This window comes from Anopheles arabiensis, chromosome 2 (genome assembly GCF_016920715.1).
Source record: "Anopheles arabiensis isolate DONGOLA chromosome 2, AaraD3, whole genome shotgun sequence".
NCBI classification, from domain to species: Eukaryota; Metazoa; Arthropoda; class Insecta; order Diptera; family Culicidae; genus Anopheles; species Anopheles arabiensis.
In genome coordinates, this window is record NC_053517.1 from 101,230,696 (window position 1) to 101,245,255 (window position 14,560).

A 14,560-nucleotide genomic window follows, 5' to 3' on the forward strand; every position below is an offset into this window, starting at 1 on the left:
AACGTGCGCGCTAGATGAAACGGCTTGGAATTGGAATGGCCAACAAATGGCTATAAATCATACCCCGGTCCGGTTGACAGTGGGACCGCGCCAGCAGCAAATGGCCATCATTGGCGAAGAGACGTTGGAACAACGTTGGTTTTTGGAAAATTGCGAAAATTGCAAATCAATAACACATTACGCAGGTACAGAGAGGCCTCCGGTCTGGTCTGCTGGGAGAGCTGGCTGGACCAAATGAAAGCAAACGGCAAGGGATAATCCATCAACTGTCATCTACAGAGCCGTGATCTCCAGATGTTTACAATTACGATGTGGTGCTGGTATACTGGAAGCAATGGAACCCGTATTAGTGAGCCCGATTGTAAGGGATTATACCCATAATAGGTATAAATGCCTTTTAACACCCGGACTTGTTCATTTTTTCACTTTAAAAATACCTTCCAATATACAATAAGGAAACACGTTCACTTTAATCTCCCCTGTGTAACTACGCGCCGCAGCAGGTTTCATTAATTTCAGTGTGTGTTTCGAAACCTCCTACCACACACACACGCGTGATGCATAAAATCGGCAGCATTGAATTGATGGGCCCGACTAATTTGAGCCATGAAAATCACGTCCAAACGGTGCTACTTTCGCCCACCACCGCCGCCGCGCTAGACAGACGCCGAAAGGCGTACACACCGACGACGATGATGACGACAAAATCGGATTATGTTGGCGGCATATTAAATGCCTATAATGCACACGGTTATCCATTTTCGAGCCCGAGCGCTCTGCCCGCTTATTCTATCATCATCATCATCATCATCATCATCGTCGTCGTCGTGACTGATGTGGGGGTGGTGAGCTCACACAGCTGGAGCGCATCATAAATCGATAAGGCTAGCAGCAGCGTGTATGCACCCGCGTTCGAACACATTTTTGATCGACCCCGGGGGCACGGAGATGAAGTTTCCATGGAGAGAGAGAGAGATGATCAATAATATTTCGCTGTCGCAAGCAATTTGTCACATCGAAAAATTCGTCCGTCGACAGCGTCTAGAGTGCATTAATCGGTTTTGCGAGTGTCTCTGTTTGTTTTCCAGCTTGAAAGTTGCCTTGCTATATTGATTTAAGTTATGCTTGTACAGGCTGTTACAAATAGTGCGATAGAAAGCACAGACAGTACCGCACTGCAAGGCACCAACCGAGGTCTGGGTCTAGCAGTCTTCACACTCCCACGGCCGAAAGAAGCCCAATAGGTGTTATACAACCAGAGCGGGTCCTACATAACCGTGATTTTGTATGTGTGGGAGACAGCCCTGCGTTGAAAGAAAGCTACAAGTAAGGATTATTGCCAACTTAAAAGGGTAAAGTGTCTGTGGCAGACGTTTGCAAAAAAAAACCCCAATGCAACACGTGAGAAACTGCAAACGCCGGTAGAGTTAAGATGGGTTCGTCGCCACCGTCGTGACACTGTCTACAGTCTCTCCCAGGGTATTGGTGAAGATGGCGTAACAAGAAACATTGGCTAGCTCACACAGCAAACGTGCAGTTGTTGTTGATCTCACCCAAGATCAGTTTTGAGGATCGAATCATCCGAGCCTGGAACTCTGGACCTAACAGCAGAGACGACACCGTGTGGCCTTTCGACCGAATTATGTTCGTCGGCCGCTGTTTGTGTTGGTGGTGGCAAGGGTTGTGTGTTTAGCTTTTTTTTTTGATTTTCTGTAATGTAAACATAAACGCATTTTATTCGGTTTCGGTTTGTACACATTGCCTCCAAAATAAAACGAATTACCCCTCGCGATGGGTGTTGAAAAGGCATCATCCTTGGCCTTTTCAACCTGGCTTTTGATGGCTAAACCTGGCTTCCCAGAAAGAGAGAGACAGAGGTCAACGGCCAGCAGACCACACGTTGGAAAGCTATTAATACTAGCAATTGTATCGGGGAGCTCTATGGTTGCGAGAGCACCGAAACCATGTGGATTCAATCTTTGAATTGCGCTTCTTCCACATGATTGAAGAAGGAAGTGTAGCAACAGCAGCAGCAGCAACAGCAAAGGCCAAATTGAAGTCGATCGATTGCCGATGCTTTGATGAGCGTTGTTATGGCAACACACTGGCAGGAAAAAGGGTTTGCGTTCACAAACAGAAGACCTGTGACTGCCGTGCCTCGCTGCCCTTTCCAAACCGCATCCGTTTTCCGGGCATTTAAATTGGTGCACACGATGGATTGTATGCAGTTTGTTACAAAATAGCCGTACCCTTACCCCCCCCCCCATTAGATGTTGCGGAGGGATGATTTGATCGGTCATCGATGTGTTTGTGTGTGGGTGGGTGTGCACACATACACCAAGCAGGAGGTAATCCATCAAAAGGCTTTTTTGCATAAACGCTTACGAACGCACAATGCACAAGCGTCGTCTGTGGTGTGGGTTTTGGTCAAGTTGGCGGCAGGCAGCAGGAAACATCAACAACATCAATACATACACAAGCATATCGGGCAACGGTGTACGGGAAATGGGGGAGCCTCAACACACACTAACGAACCACCAATGGCCACAACAACAACAACAAGCACGCATCTTCGCGTCCGTGTAAGCAGCAAACAGCCACTTTTCCAACGCAAGCAACCGACTGCTAACGAAAGATGCAGTGGAAATATAAGGGTAAACAGTACACGGTTGCGAAGGCGTTTTGGAAGAGGAAAAAACAATAACAGACACACACACACACACAAACAACGCTAAATCCAACGCCGTTTAAATAAACCGGCAAACGGTCGGTCGGTGGGGTTGCTTCCGACCGATAGGGTTTGTGTAATCCGACCCCGATGGTGCTTTGGAACCGTCGTGGAGGACGACCGCGAAGAAACTAAGCGAGGTTTTAATTTCCTTAGGTCCCTGTTGTTGTTGTAACTCTTCTGGAACGTTTGACGGCAGTGTGAGTGTGTGATACCTTTTGACCTTAGAACTTGTGCGCTTAGAATCTAACAAAACTCTACCCACACGAGAAACTCTTCAAAGGATGAAACTAACCAGCGCAACTATGAAAAATCGGTTCTGCGTGAAACGAAAGTTGATATTAAGTAACACAAAGAGATATTAAGTTGAAGCCGGATGTCAAACATATTCCTTGGGAAGATTAATGATGTACATTAAATGAGACTAAAACCTTGAAGTTGAAGATGTGAGAATTCAGAATTCAGAAGTTTTTAAACAAGATGATCTGAACATATTTCCAGATTTTATCCAGAGATTCTAGACAGACTCCATACTGTCACGCTTGATACACCTGACAGCTGCAATCGAAACCTAACCTCACAAGAGCACGTGCAACACAACGTGTGTCTACCCGTTCCTCCAACAAAACATTCCACAAAGCGCCCTACTAAGTCTGCCCATCGTCTCTCCTGCACTACATCTATCGTCCAGAGAGGGAAACTCCCTGCAAACGAATAGGAGCAGCGGTGAGTTGAGGAGGGAGTTGCGACCCGCGAAAGCCGGACAACTTTCGAACCACATTTTGCAGTACATTAAACAACGAGCCGCAAATTGGCAAACTGCCGGCGAAGAAAGGTCCGGTGTGTCGATATCACCAACCAAGCCGGGCAGGGTTGTTTGCCCCCTGTTTCGGAAGGATACACACCGCGACACCATCAAGCCAGATTGGAGCAAAGGGAAGTAAAGCCAGGCAGACGAAGTAAAAGTCGCCAAGACGGATAACTCCACCCAGACCTGGCGATAGTTTGGATTCGGGGCGGAATTTAAGAAGGAGTACAAAACATTCCACCTCCACGGTCCATCATCGCTTGACGGATACTGTTGGACGTTGTATAGAGCGGTGATTTGGGATGAATATTTTACGAAAAAAGTGTCAATGAGGTCAAAAGATTCGCGAAGCCGGGTAAGATGACAGCAGAGAGCTCGGATGGCTTGTTGTTTGTGGACCAGGCAGTAAAGCCTCTGCGCCTCTGCCCAAAAATGGGCAGGCTTAGCGATTGGGGAGGTGAGGATTGGCATGTGAAGTCAGCGAAATGGAACAGTGCCTTCGGGAAATTGAAACACAGGCACCAACCCACCCACAGCAGGGCCGGAAAGTGACTTCATTACCGGACGTTGCTGCGGGGGTGCTGTTTGAATGTGCGCCGTTCGGGGATTTGTTGCTTGGCTTGTTATGAGCCAATCCGAAGCGATAGAGTTCATATGTAGGTTCCAACATCATTAGAGACGATGATGGCAGAGTAGAGCATTGCTTCAACATACTTCCATTTCTATGGTAAGCTTCTACTATACTGCTGGGATATCTAGAATACTAGCTGGGTGGTCTGTACAACCAAATGGTCCACCATTTACGGATGGCCATTTAGAAGCGATGCTGCCAACATTGACCAGCAGACTGAGTGACTTCCCTCTACTACACCTCTACTGCCCGCTCCCAAGATGGAAGGCTTAAGATTTGTGAGAGTCTCGCATTGTTTTAGCTCAACCTGCATGCATGATTTATCACACCCAGCCACCCACAGTGGCGCACGGGGGAAGGCAGCCGGATGCGACACGAGGAAAAGCTAACTTCTTTTTTCCCAAGCGCACCGTGAAGCGAAAACAGTCGGCCGCAGAAGGAAAGCCTCACACACTGCTGGCTGGGTTTCTGTTTCTGTTTGTCTGCTCGCTGTCGATTCGTCGTTTCCATTTTTTGTTGCCTGCCTCTTGCTCATTTATGCCCGGACATTTCGCACTCGGCCGTGGTACGGTTGAGCGATTTTCTTCACTTCGGACAGTGTGCTGTGCCCGACAGAGTGGTTGCCATTTGGGCCTTTGAGGCTCTCTAAAACTGACTTGGGTGGGTTCCTCTGTTGTTATGTTTGCTCATGATCACTTGCGCTTAACGCATTTGTTGTTTTGCTGGCTTGGCTGGCAACTCTGCTGCCTTGAATTTTCTCCACCACCAGATCCGTACAACGAAGAAAGGCAGGAAGACGTCTGATGGCGTTCGATCACATCCAACGCGCGTAGGGAGAATTATTTACGATCGAATGAGACACGCCTGAATCCAAGGTCCCGCGCCACACTGGGGACGAGCCGACCGATTGGAGTGAGGAGGAAATGTTTGTGCAACTGGCGACAACAGAAAGGCACTTTCAAGACGAAGAACTTTCAAAGACGTCCCAATGTATTCTCAACACAAGCTTCGGGCCTAAAAGGATAGAAAACTTTCTCGAGTGCGCTCGTTGAGTTCACTTCGTCATTTCCTTTCCTTTTGCATAGTTGCAAACACGTTAGAACCTTAGCACCAAACGAAGAAATGGGTCGTGACATAATGAAAAGCAAAACTGATGACAACATGTCAGCTAGTGTTTATGCAAAATCGAGAACTTTTCAATCCTTGACAGCGTCGCTGGCAATTATTTATGCTGCACAAGTCTTGTAAACTCTGCACCAACACAGAAAGACGGCAGAAAAGTAGGCCCTAAAGGTTTGTAGCTTACATTCTGACAGATTTGATGAAAAGGCTTGTCAGTGTCCTGATTGTACAACGTTCTTTTGTGCAATAATGTACCTCTTTCACCTCATTTCAAGTTAAAATAATGCATACCGGAAGCCTACATAACATCCAATACCAAATGGAATCGTCTAGAAGATGTCTTACTGCTGCTATCCAATTTCAGCAATAATATAATTCAAGATATCCAACGACATCGAGCACTATCGAAATGAGGAATTCATCGGGAGGGCCAATGACATAACTACGAAACACGCACTGATGGAAAGTATTTGATATTTCACCGTGATTAGATGCTCGAAAGTAATCAATTTTCGCTACTTCAACCTACCCGATCATGTCACCGAAGACCGAAGAGGAATTCCACGCAATTCTATTATCAAGTTTTCCTGGAACTACTTGCGCTAACGATGGGGAGGTGTGTGTGTGTGTGTGTGTAAGGTAACATACACATACATCGTTCATCGTATTGAGAAGGTCAGCATATCGGGAGTGTTACTCCCGCACTCTGTGCAGAAAGGGAGACTGATTGGCAACATTTTTGCCAACACCTGGAAACGCGGAACCTTGGTGGTCGCGAACGCGAAATACCAGCAACCCGTACAAGTTCCGGCTAGATTGATTGAAGGTCCAAGAGCTCCAATGCGAGCACCAAAGATACATTGCACATGATAGTGCTGTTATCGATTCCGTAAGTTGGAAGTTCCTAGTCGGACCACACACGTTTGCTACTATCACAGAGCAAGCTACAATGTACGATAGCGATCTTTGGCTGTTTGATTTGATAGCCGGGAGCATCGTACGAAGGCACAACACAGCTGCTCTTGGAATGCTTCAATTTTGCAAAAAAGAAAACTCAACCACCTTATCAGCGAAGAGGTTCTGGTGAAGATGTCCAAAATGTCCCCCCCGTACATTGTCCAATGCTTGAAATAGAAAGTGCGACCCCCCATCGAAGAATCGGGTTGTATAAAAGACCTTACCAGGGTGACAGTAAGGCATCAGTTTTTCGTCGACCAGTGTACGACGACCTAGCAGCACAGACTTCTAGCGTGGAAATCGACCCAACCCAGCTGCTCGCAAATGAGAAGTTTACTCGTGTTGGCTGTCCTCGTGACGGCCTCCCAGGCGTACTCGGTGTTCCAGAACCCACCGTGCTCGGGCACCACGCCCTGCCTGATCAACTGCGTGCTGAACTCGCGCTGCCCGATCTACAACCCGGCCAAGCCGGTCCTGCTTCCGGGCCCGACCTGCGACCGTTTCTACAAGTGCGAAAGTGGCCGCGCCTGCGAGACCCTCTGCCCGGGCGGTACCCACTTCAATGCCCGCGAGCAGGCGTGCGACTGGCCGCACCGTGCCTGTTGCGACCCGAACATTGAGTGCCGTCCGGATCCGTGCGGACCCAGCGGTGACTGCGGAGGCGGTGGCGGTCCGATCGTTCCACCACCCCCACCACCTCCACCACCGCCACCACCACCGCAGCCCCCGTGCAGCGGTGGAGGCATCTGTGCCATCAACTGCCCCGTAGACAACCGTTGCCCGATGTTTGACGGCTTGAAGCCGACGCTCCTGCCCGGCCCGAACTGCGGCGTGTACGCCAAGTGTATCGCTGGACGTGCCTGCCCGATGCAGTGCCCCGCTGGACTGCACTTCAACGCCGCCAAGCAGATCTGCGACTGGCCGTTCCAGGCTTGCTGCGACCCGAACGTTGAGTGCCGCCCGGACCCGTGCGGACCCAGCGGTGACTGCGGAGGCGGTGGCGGTCCGATCTATCCACCACCCCCACCACCTCCACCACCGCCACCACCACCACAGCCCCCGTGCAGCGGTGGAGGCATCTGCGCCAACAACTGCCCTGTAGACAACCGTTGCCCGATGTTCGACGGCTCGAAGCCGACGCTCCTGCCCGGACCGAGCTGTGGCGTGTATGCCAAGTGTATCGCTGGACGTGCCTGCCCGATGCAGTGCCCCGCTGGGCTGCACTTCAATGCCGCCAAGCAGATCTGCGACTGGCCGTTCCAGGCTTGCTGCGATCCGAGCGTGCAGTGTCGCCCCGACCCATGCCCGCCGGGTGCATTCGGCTGTGGCCAGAACAACCAGAATAACAACTTCAACAACAACTGGATGTGGGGTTAAGCGCAGTGCAGCAGCCAGCAGGAGGAGCTCGGAACGCCGCTACCGATGATCTTGGAGATCATCAGCAGCAACTACAACAACAACAACAACAACAACAACCACTAGACGTTCGGCTCCGCCTGCAAATCCATCACGCTAGATGCTAGGTAAGAGTTTGCAATAGCCTTTAAACTTGATGGCATTATCAGACGAAGGTGGCTATTTCTAACACACAAAGAACACGAGCCCCGAGAATATACGAGCACTTCTAACAATTACAGCAGCAGTATGTGCTTGTATACGCGTTTTCCAACGAAAGAAACCAACCTGAAACCTGTCCAGAATTTTGTAGAGCGAGCCACTTGTTCAAAAGAGCCGCCAACGACAATGTTTTGAAGATTCGGTCGAAGATCTTCGCTTCGATATGTACAAAGTGTGGGACATATTGCGTCAGCTATGGTGTACATTTGGCGGAACAGATAAGATACACCATTGCTACCAGGCAATTCTAACTTAAAGAGATACCATTATCTGGTGATAGCTGATAGGTGAGTATTGTTTACAAAAACATTGAGCAAGCAAATCAGAACTGTTCAAAATTGCTCACATCAAATCTCGCATCTCAAAATCCTGCAACCAGCATTTACGCCATTTAGCTCATCCATGTATAAGGCGCAACACAAAATACAGTGGACAGAATTTTGCTGCATATAATTTCTATCGTTCAAAAGTGTTTCGGGATGATAAACTAGGGTGAACGTATAATTTGGACCGCGGCCAACATTAGTCAACATTTCAAGAGATTGACCTCAATGCTTAAAAATAGACAAACAATCGACCGGCCAGCCACACCAACCCAACCTTACACGCAGAGCCCTGCTTCCTATCACAATCAAGCTTTATCTCATTCTTCGTTCAGCTTTTTACATTCTCCTATTGGGTGGGTCTAGATGTTTTTATCTTCGCCCAGTTATCGTCTCGGGTTTGGGCGTGTGTGTGTAGAAGCAGGACTTTTGGAAAGATAAGAATTTCTTTTGTGCATTGATTTGTGGTGCGATAGTGAAGGTTGGTTGTGCAAACTCGTGCACAGAGATAACATTGAAGAATTAACAGGAAACACACGGGTAATATTGGGAATGTTTAAGATACACCAACTTCACAGTCTTTGAGTCCCAAAGTCTATAGATGAGTTATGTCTTGGAATTGGAGAATTCAGGATTTTGATGCCTTGGGAAATATGAACAAGATATCGCAGAGATGTTTCTTTTGGAGGTCATTTACATCTCAGAATTACTGAAAATCATACAACAAGGAATAGGATTGATGTTTAAGTTGGAGAAGTCAGTCTAGGTTAAGGTACCGGAATGTTTAACGTGTAAGTGTCTTGAATTTCTAGGAATGACCTACCCCATAACCATCATATTTTCAAAGTATTCCGAACTTATTCTGCGCTTTAGGACCTGGAGGACTTGGGATCTCTAAAATATCTCCTCAAAGACATTGAAGATTCTATGGACGGTATATCTGAGGTAGCGTATTACAAGGAATACATCTCACTTCTTCAATTCAACACAACTCCCTGCCACAACTCCACAAAAGCTCCACACACGAACGGATATTAAAAATTACCCCAAAACTATAGGAACAATTACAAGATCCCGCACACGCTACAGACACGCGTCACTAACGTCGCTAATAACAACCGCTACTACCTTCGGGCCTACTGCCATTTGTCAGCCGACGAACGAAAGCCCAGGTTTGCCCCATAATGATGTCAATCCAGCGCAGCGCGCCCTCCAGAGCAAGGCCTACTCTGTCGCATGTTTGCGCTTACGGGGAAGCCACTCCAGTTTCGCGTCATGCAGCGTCCGGAATCAATGCATTACAGTTACGAGCCCCGTGTGCCCACCCGACCCGCCGGATTGAAAGGTCGTCGGCAGGAGCGGCAGGAGCAGCAGCAGCAGCAAAAACAAAACCCCCAAACGAGGGGCGCGAAGCTAACTAAAGCGAGAAGCAAAGAAGTTCACAGTTCTCGTGTTCACCCGTTTTGTGTGCGCCCCCGAAACGGTTCAGGTCGGGTAACTTCCGGTCTGTTGGCAGAGTTTGTTTGCATTAGACAGAGCGAAAGGGAGAAAAAGAGAAAAACAACGGAGAGCTGGTTTCGATTTCATATTATCGTGCCGTTGCCCATTATGATGGAAAAGAACTCGCAGAGCACTAACTTCATTGGTGAATGACCCGCGGGGTTCGTAGCATGTTTTTGCTCGCCCCCCCCTTTATGCTTCCGTCGCCTTTTGTAGGGTTGTAGTATGTCACCAGCCGCCTACACAACGTGCACACAAGTCCAGTTGGAAATGGACATGGAGGGGAGAGCGACGAAAGAATTGTCGCATAATAAGCCCACAAACACACAGTAAACGTCCGGAACTGTGCATGGAAAGGTTTCACTACACTTTGTTTACCACCACACCTCCCTTCACTGCCTGGCGCGCATTCAAGCATTTCTTCTACCCATTCCGCCAAACCAATAAATTCCGAACCCACACAACATCAAGCCCCCACCTCCATTCCGTTGCGACTTCAATAATATGTTTATTTATTGTTTTACAAAAGAAAAGCCGTGCCCACAGGTTTAAGGCAAGTACCGCCAACATTATTGCGCCCGTGGGTTTTTTTTTGCGCGTAGTTGCGCTGTGGTGCGCAAGATGAAGAGCGATTTACACAAGGCAGCCAAGCGCCAGCGATGGACACGTTGGCAGAAAGGAAGTATTAAACAAGTTCTTCTCCCCCTTCCCCCCCAGCCCGCGTTGCCCCTTACATGCCTTTGGGGTGGGTTTCTTTCGAGAAGGTTGCGATTCCGCACCGGCACACCTTGCACTCCGCGGTGCTCCGTGTTTAGACGGGGATGCTGCGCTAAAAACAACTTAGTGTGCGTGTGGTAGTGATGGTGATGGCCGTTGACAACACACTATCGCTCCACCCAGATGCAACCAAAGTGTCTGTGTGTGTGTGTGTGTGAATTGCCGCAAAACGCCAGAGCATAACACGCGCTGCTGCGCTGCAAACTCGCGAAACGACGAATAGAGAGCCACTTGTGTGTGAACCTGTCACGGGTGTATGTGTGTGTGTGTGTGTGTGTGTATGGGGCTCGACAGACAAAAGCCGCAACATTTTTTGTTGTTGTTTCCATGTGAGTTTGTGTGTCGCAAGTGCACCAACCAACCTTCCGCACCGGGCAACCAACGCCGCCGTTCGCCCGGAATCAGGTTATTACAGGTGCGCTTGTGGCAAACGAAAAAGCCCATGCGGCGGCCGTTGGGACGTATTTGCATTCCATTCCCTTCGTGGCTGCTATGTTTTGCTGTTGTTGTTGTTGTTGTGCTCGTTTTATGCTACAGAAAGAGAGAGCAAGCGACACACACACACATAAGGACAAAAACATATTTTGTGTCTAAAACAGGATAATTTGAGGGCAAGAAGCAAGATACGGACGATGGATGCATCGGATCATAATGTGTTTAAAACGTTTTTTTGGTTAATTCTATCAGCCAGCAAAGGTTTGACAGGTCGACGGGTGGAACTGGATTCCACTGCACGATGCACCGCGCGTGTGTGTGTGTGTGTGTGTGTGGCGGGTTGCAATTTGCGTCGCAATCGACGGTGTTAGTCACCGTTGCAGATGCGTATCAGAGGTTAGGAAGATTGTGCATGGAGCGCAGTGTGGAGTGTTGGTTTGATTTATTCGCAAAACTGTCTTGCTGTCTCGCGTTGCTTGCCAGGGCAGGGAATCGTAATAGCAGAAGTATATATTTTTGCTAACGTGTTGTTGGAACGAATCTTTTTGCCCTCGATGGGGTGTGGTGATGTCTGTTGAACGTCAAGGTCATGTATAATTAAGTGAGCAAGAAAAGATTGAATTAATCATTCCTATTTAATTATAAAAAAATGAAGTTTTGATCTCCAAATCTAGTTATGCTTTATGGGTACGATTGCTTGTTACATTTAAAAGATGATTTGATCAGACTCTTTTGGTTGGCTTAAAACATGCTGAAAATCAGTTTGACTATAGGAAAAGACCTGAATTCACTCTCAAACCTTGTTAATGGATATCATAAAGTAGTAAAGCCACAACTTACCCATAACTCCTTGCCCCACGTCGTGCTGTTGTCCATCTCCTGTGCAGCCATGTTTGCTAAGATAGTGAACGCTGTTTTCCCGGTGCTTCGCTTGGTTACGGTGGTACTGCTACTGTTCACGGCTAAACTAACCCCGCGCCTCGGTTAGTCGATTATTTCAAACAGATGCCAAACGCTTCTTCCCTGCTGCTGATTCAAAACGTATTCCGTGTTCGCGGCGGTCTTTCCCACCCGTCCGTTGGCTGTAAGTCGTTGCGCACCCGCAGGAAAACAGGACGAAACTGTACGCGCTCGGTATGTTTGTTTTACTCTCCGACCGCAGCTCACTTAAAAATTACACTCCCCCTTTGCTTGACGACGGTACACAGCTTTTCACCACCTATAGTGATCACCATAGCAACTGCCCCCAAAATCACGACACGGCACACTAGTCGCACATGAATTTCGGAAAACAACACTACCCACAACAATCATGAACTACAACACATTGGGCGAAACAGAACACCCTGCCCTCCCGCACAGAAGGCTTCCTTCCCGCTTTTCCTTTAGCCAAACCCTCATACACAGCAAACCCGCTCGAACATAAACATGCACACAAGCACACGCACCACTTGAGCTCTTTTTTCTTCGTCAACTTCAAAAGCTTTCTTATCAGACGCACTTCTCAATATTCACACCACCATTTGGGGACAAAGCGCACACACACACAGTCGCGCACACCGCTAAAAACATGCACACAGCAACACACGCACGTACACAGAGACACAGACACACACACGGTACTGCTGCCGGAGAAACCCGAAAAAAGGGACCAAAGGCACCCTTCGATAAGGTGTGTATGTATGGATGGTGGTGATGTGTTGCCGTCTATCGGTGGAGCTGCAAAAGGGAAAAAGGGAATTTAAAAACATTTACCGTGAGTGTGTGTGTGTGTGTGTGTGTGTGTGTACACACACAGACACAAACTTGTGGTAATTTCCTCTTTCCACAGAAGAAAGAAAACAAAAACCGGTCACGGCTAATGATAAGATATCCACTTGTCGTTCGTTGAATGGTAAGCTAATTTACCATAACGTTTAGTAGCAGCAGTTAGTTGTGGGTGAGCATTGGAAAATGCATTTTACACCGTTGCCATAGTAACGACTTTTCTAGAACGAAGGCGCGCCGTGCACACAGTGACGCTGCTCTGAACCGTTTTCGCTCTGAACACTGGGAACAGGTTTTCTTCAGTTGTCTGCAGGTTTTCAGGCAAAGCTGCTTCTAACACACATTGCACATAACTTTAGTTCCTGGCATATTACTGTCTACAATTTGTTCTTTGAAATATTTAAAAAAAATCCACAAAAATATTTCTTTTCTTTGAATGTTGTACTGGTAGGGTTGTATATGTGTATGTGCGTTTAATTACACGATTCGTCCTTCTCAAAACACACACACACATACACGCGCGACAACGCTCATCTACTCCCACCTTCTCCTCCACTCTCTGCACACAGCGCGGGGTACACGTTTACACGTTTTGCCTTTACGTTTCTTCACGAGGTTCACGTGTCCCTGCGGAATGCAGCTGGCAGCGAACGTCTCTGCACTTGCACCAATTCTTTATCACTGCAGCTAGTAAGATACTGCAACGAAACGAAACGAACACTCTCAGCTATTTCCTTCCGCTGATTCACAACTGCACTGCGCGCAGAATTCCAGCAGCGGATGATTCATCTCGCACCCGTATCGCGGGGACAAATCGAACAAGTGGTGAGCAACCGTGTTTACACGGGGCCCCGAGATACACACACCGCCCAAGTTAAACGTTGCAATCGTGATCGGGAGGGGTTGAAAACAACGGTCCAACACAAAATGTTGCTTGATAACAAGGCCCTTACGCGGCGACGCGCGGACCCCGCGGAGAAGGAGCCAGGGGTGGCGGTAAGCTAGCGACACTAGACACTTTACGCACACAGCAGCACCCGCGGACACACCCGTGTTGCCGTAAGCCCGTCAGCATCAGAGCCACACGTTTGACATCGTTGATAAATTGTTGATAAAAGCGAGCGAAACATCGTTGTCAAAGCAGAATAATTAGTTCCACAAACAGGGGCAATAAAACATAAAAATACAACACACACACACACGCGCGCGCACACACAACGGCACACGCCGTGTAAGGTTAAGAGGTAACGAAGCGAAGTGTCTTCTTTCTATACTTTTTCTTCTACCCAGCACAACACAGCACCACAGTGAGAAGGCTTCACAGCTTGTTCCTGACCCACCGCTGCAGCGAATGGAATTTTCCACCTCGAAAACAATACACACTCCAATTTGAATCACCACTGTGTATAGGATTTACCTGCAGTTAATCCCTTTTTACCGAAGCAAATTGCAAGGCTTTTAGCTCAAAAACTCTCGAGAGCACGGACGACGCACATCCACACAGTTTAAGGTTCGCGAAGTTTTTGAAAAAGGCGTCTGAAACTGTGTGCGTGCTACTGTGCTGCTGGGCAAGCTGCGCTCACACCGAGCAGCGCGTCTAAATCCATCGGCTAGAAAGAGCAGGGGACTCGGCAGCCATCGGATGATTTGTCGTCTCTCTTTTGCTGCTGTGAGTTGTCTCCCTTCACCCCCGCGGATTACCTAAAGCTCTGTGGGACGGAAGGAGATCGAGCGAGCGATGTAGAGAGCGAGACAGGAATAACGGTTGTGAAGGTGTGTGCGTATTAACCGTTCGTGTTCGAAAATGCACAGTGGCCGCCTGTGCAGAATGTACGAAATTAAAATTATATATATATATATTTTTTAGTGTTCATTGTGGTTGTGCATGTTGAAAA

General features: G+C 48.2%; 1 protein-coding gene across 12 annotated transcripts in view; it reads right to left on the reverse strand.

The window, feature by feature from the left end:
- Nucleotides 1-14,242, reverse strand: part of LOC120894998 (formin-binding protein 1-like) — a 64,888-nt gene extending 50,646 nt beyond the window's left edge. For 3 of the 12 annotated variants that reach the window (XM_040297952.1, XM_040297948.1, XM_040297941.1), the window contains exons 1-2: nt 14,083-14,241; nt 11,739-12,617 (exon numbers count right to left, since the gene is read on the reverse strand). In XM_040297952.1, the coding sequence (XP_040153886.1) occupies nt 11,739-11,789 (51 nt within the window). In that variant the 5' untranslated portion in view covers nt 11,790-12,617; nt 14,083-14,241. Of the gene's footprint in view, nt 1-11,738; nt 12,618-12,806; nt 13,008-13,209; nt 13,619-14,082 lie in introns of those variants that run through there. The other 9 variants (XM_040297951.1, XM_040297950.1, XM_040297945.1 and 6 more) reach the window with 5 other exon arrangements.
- Between the last annotated feature and the right edge of the window lie 318 nt (nt 14,243-14,560).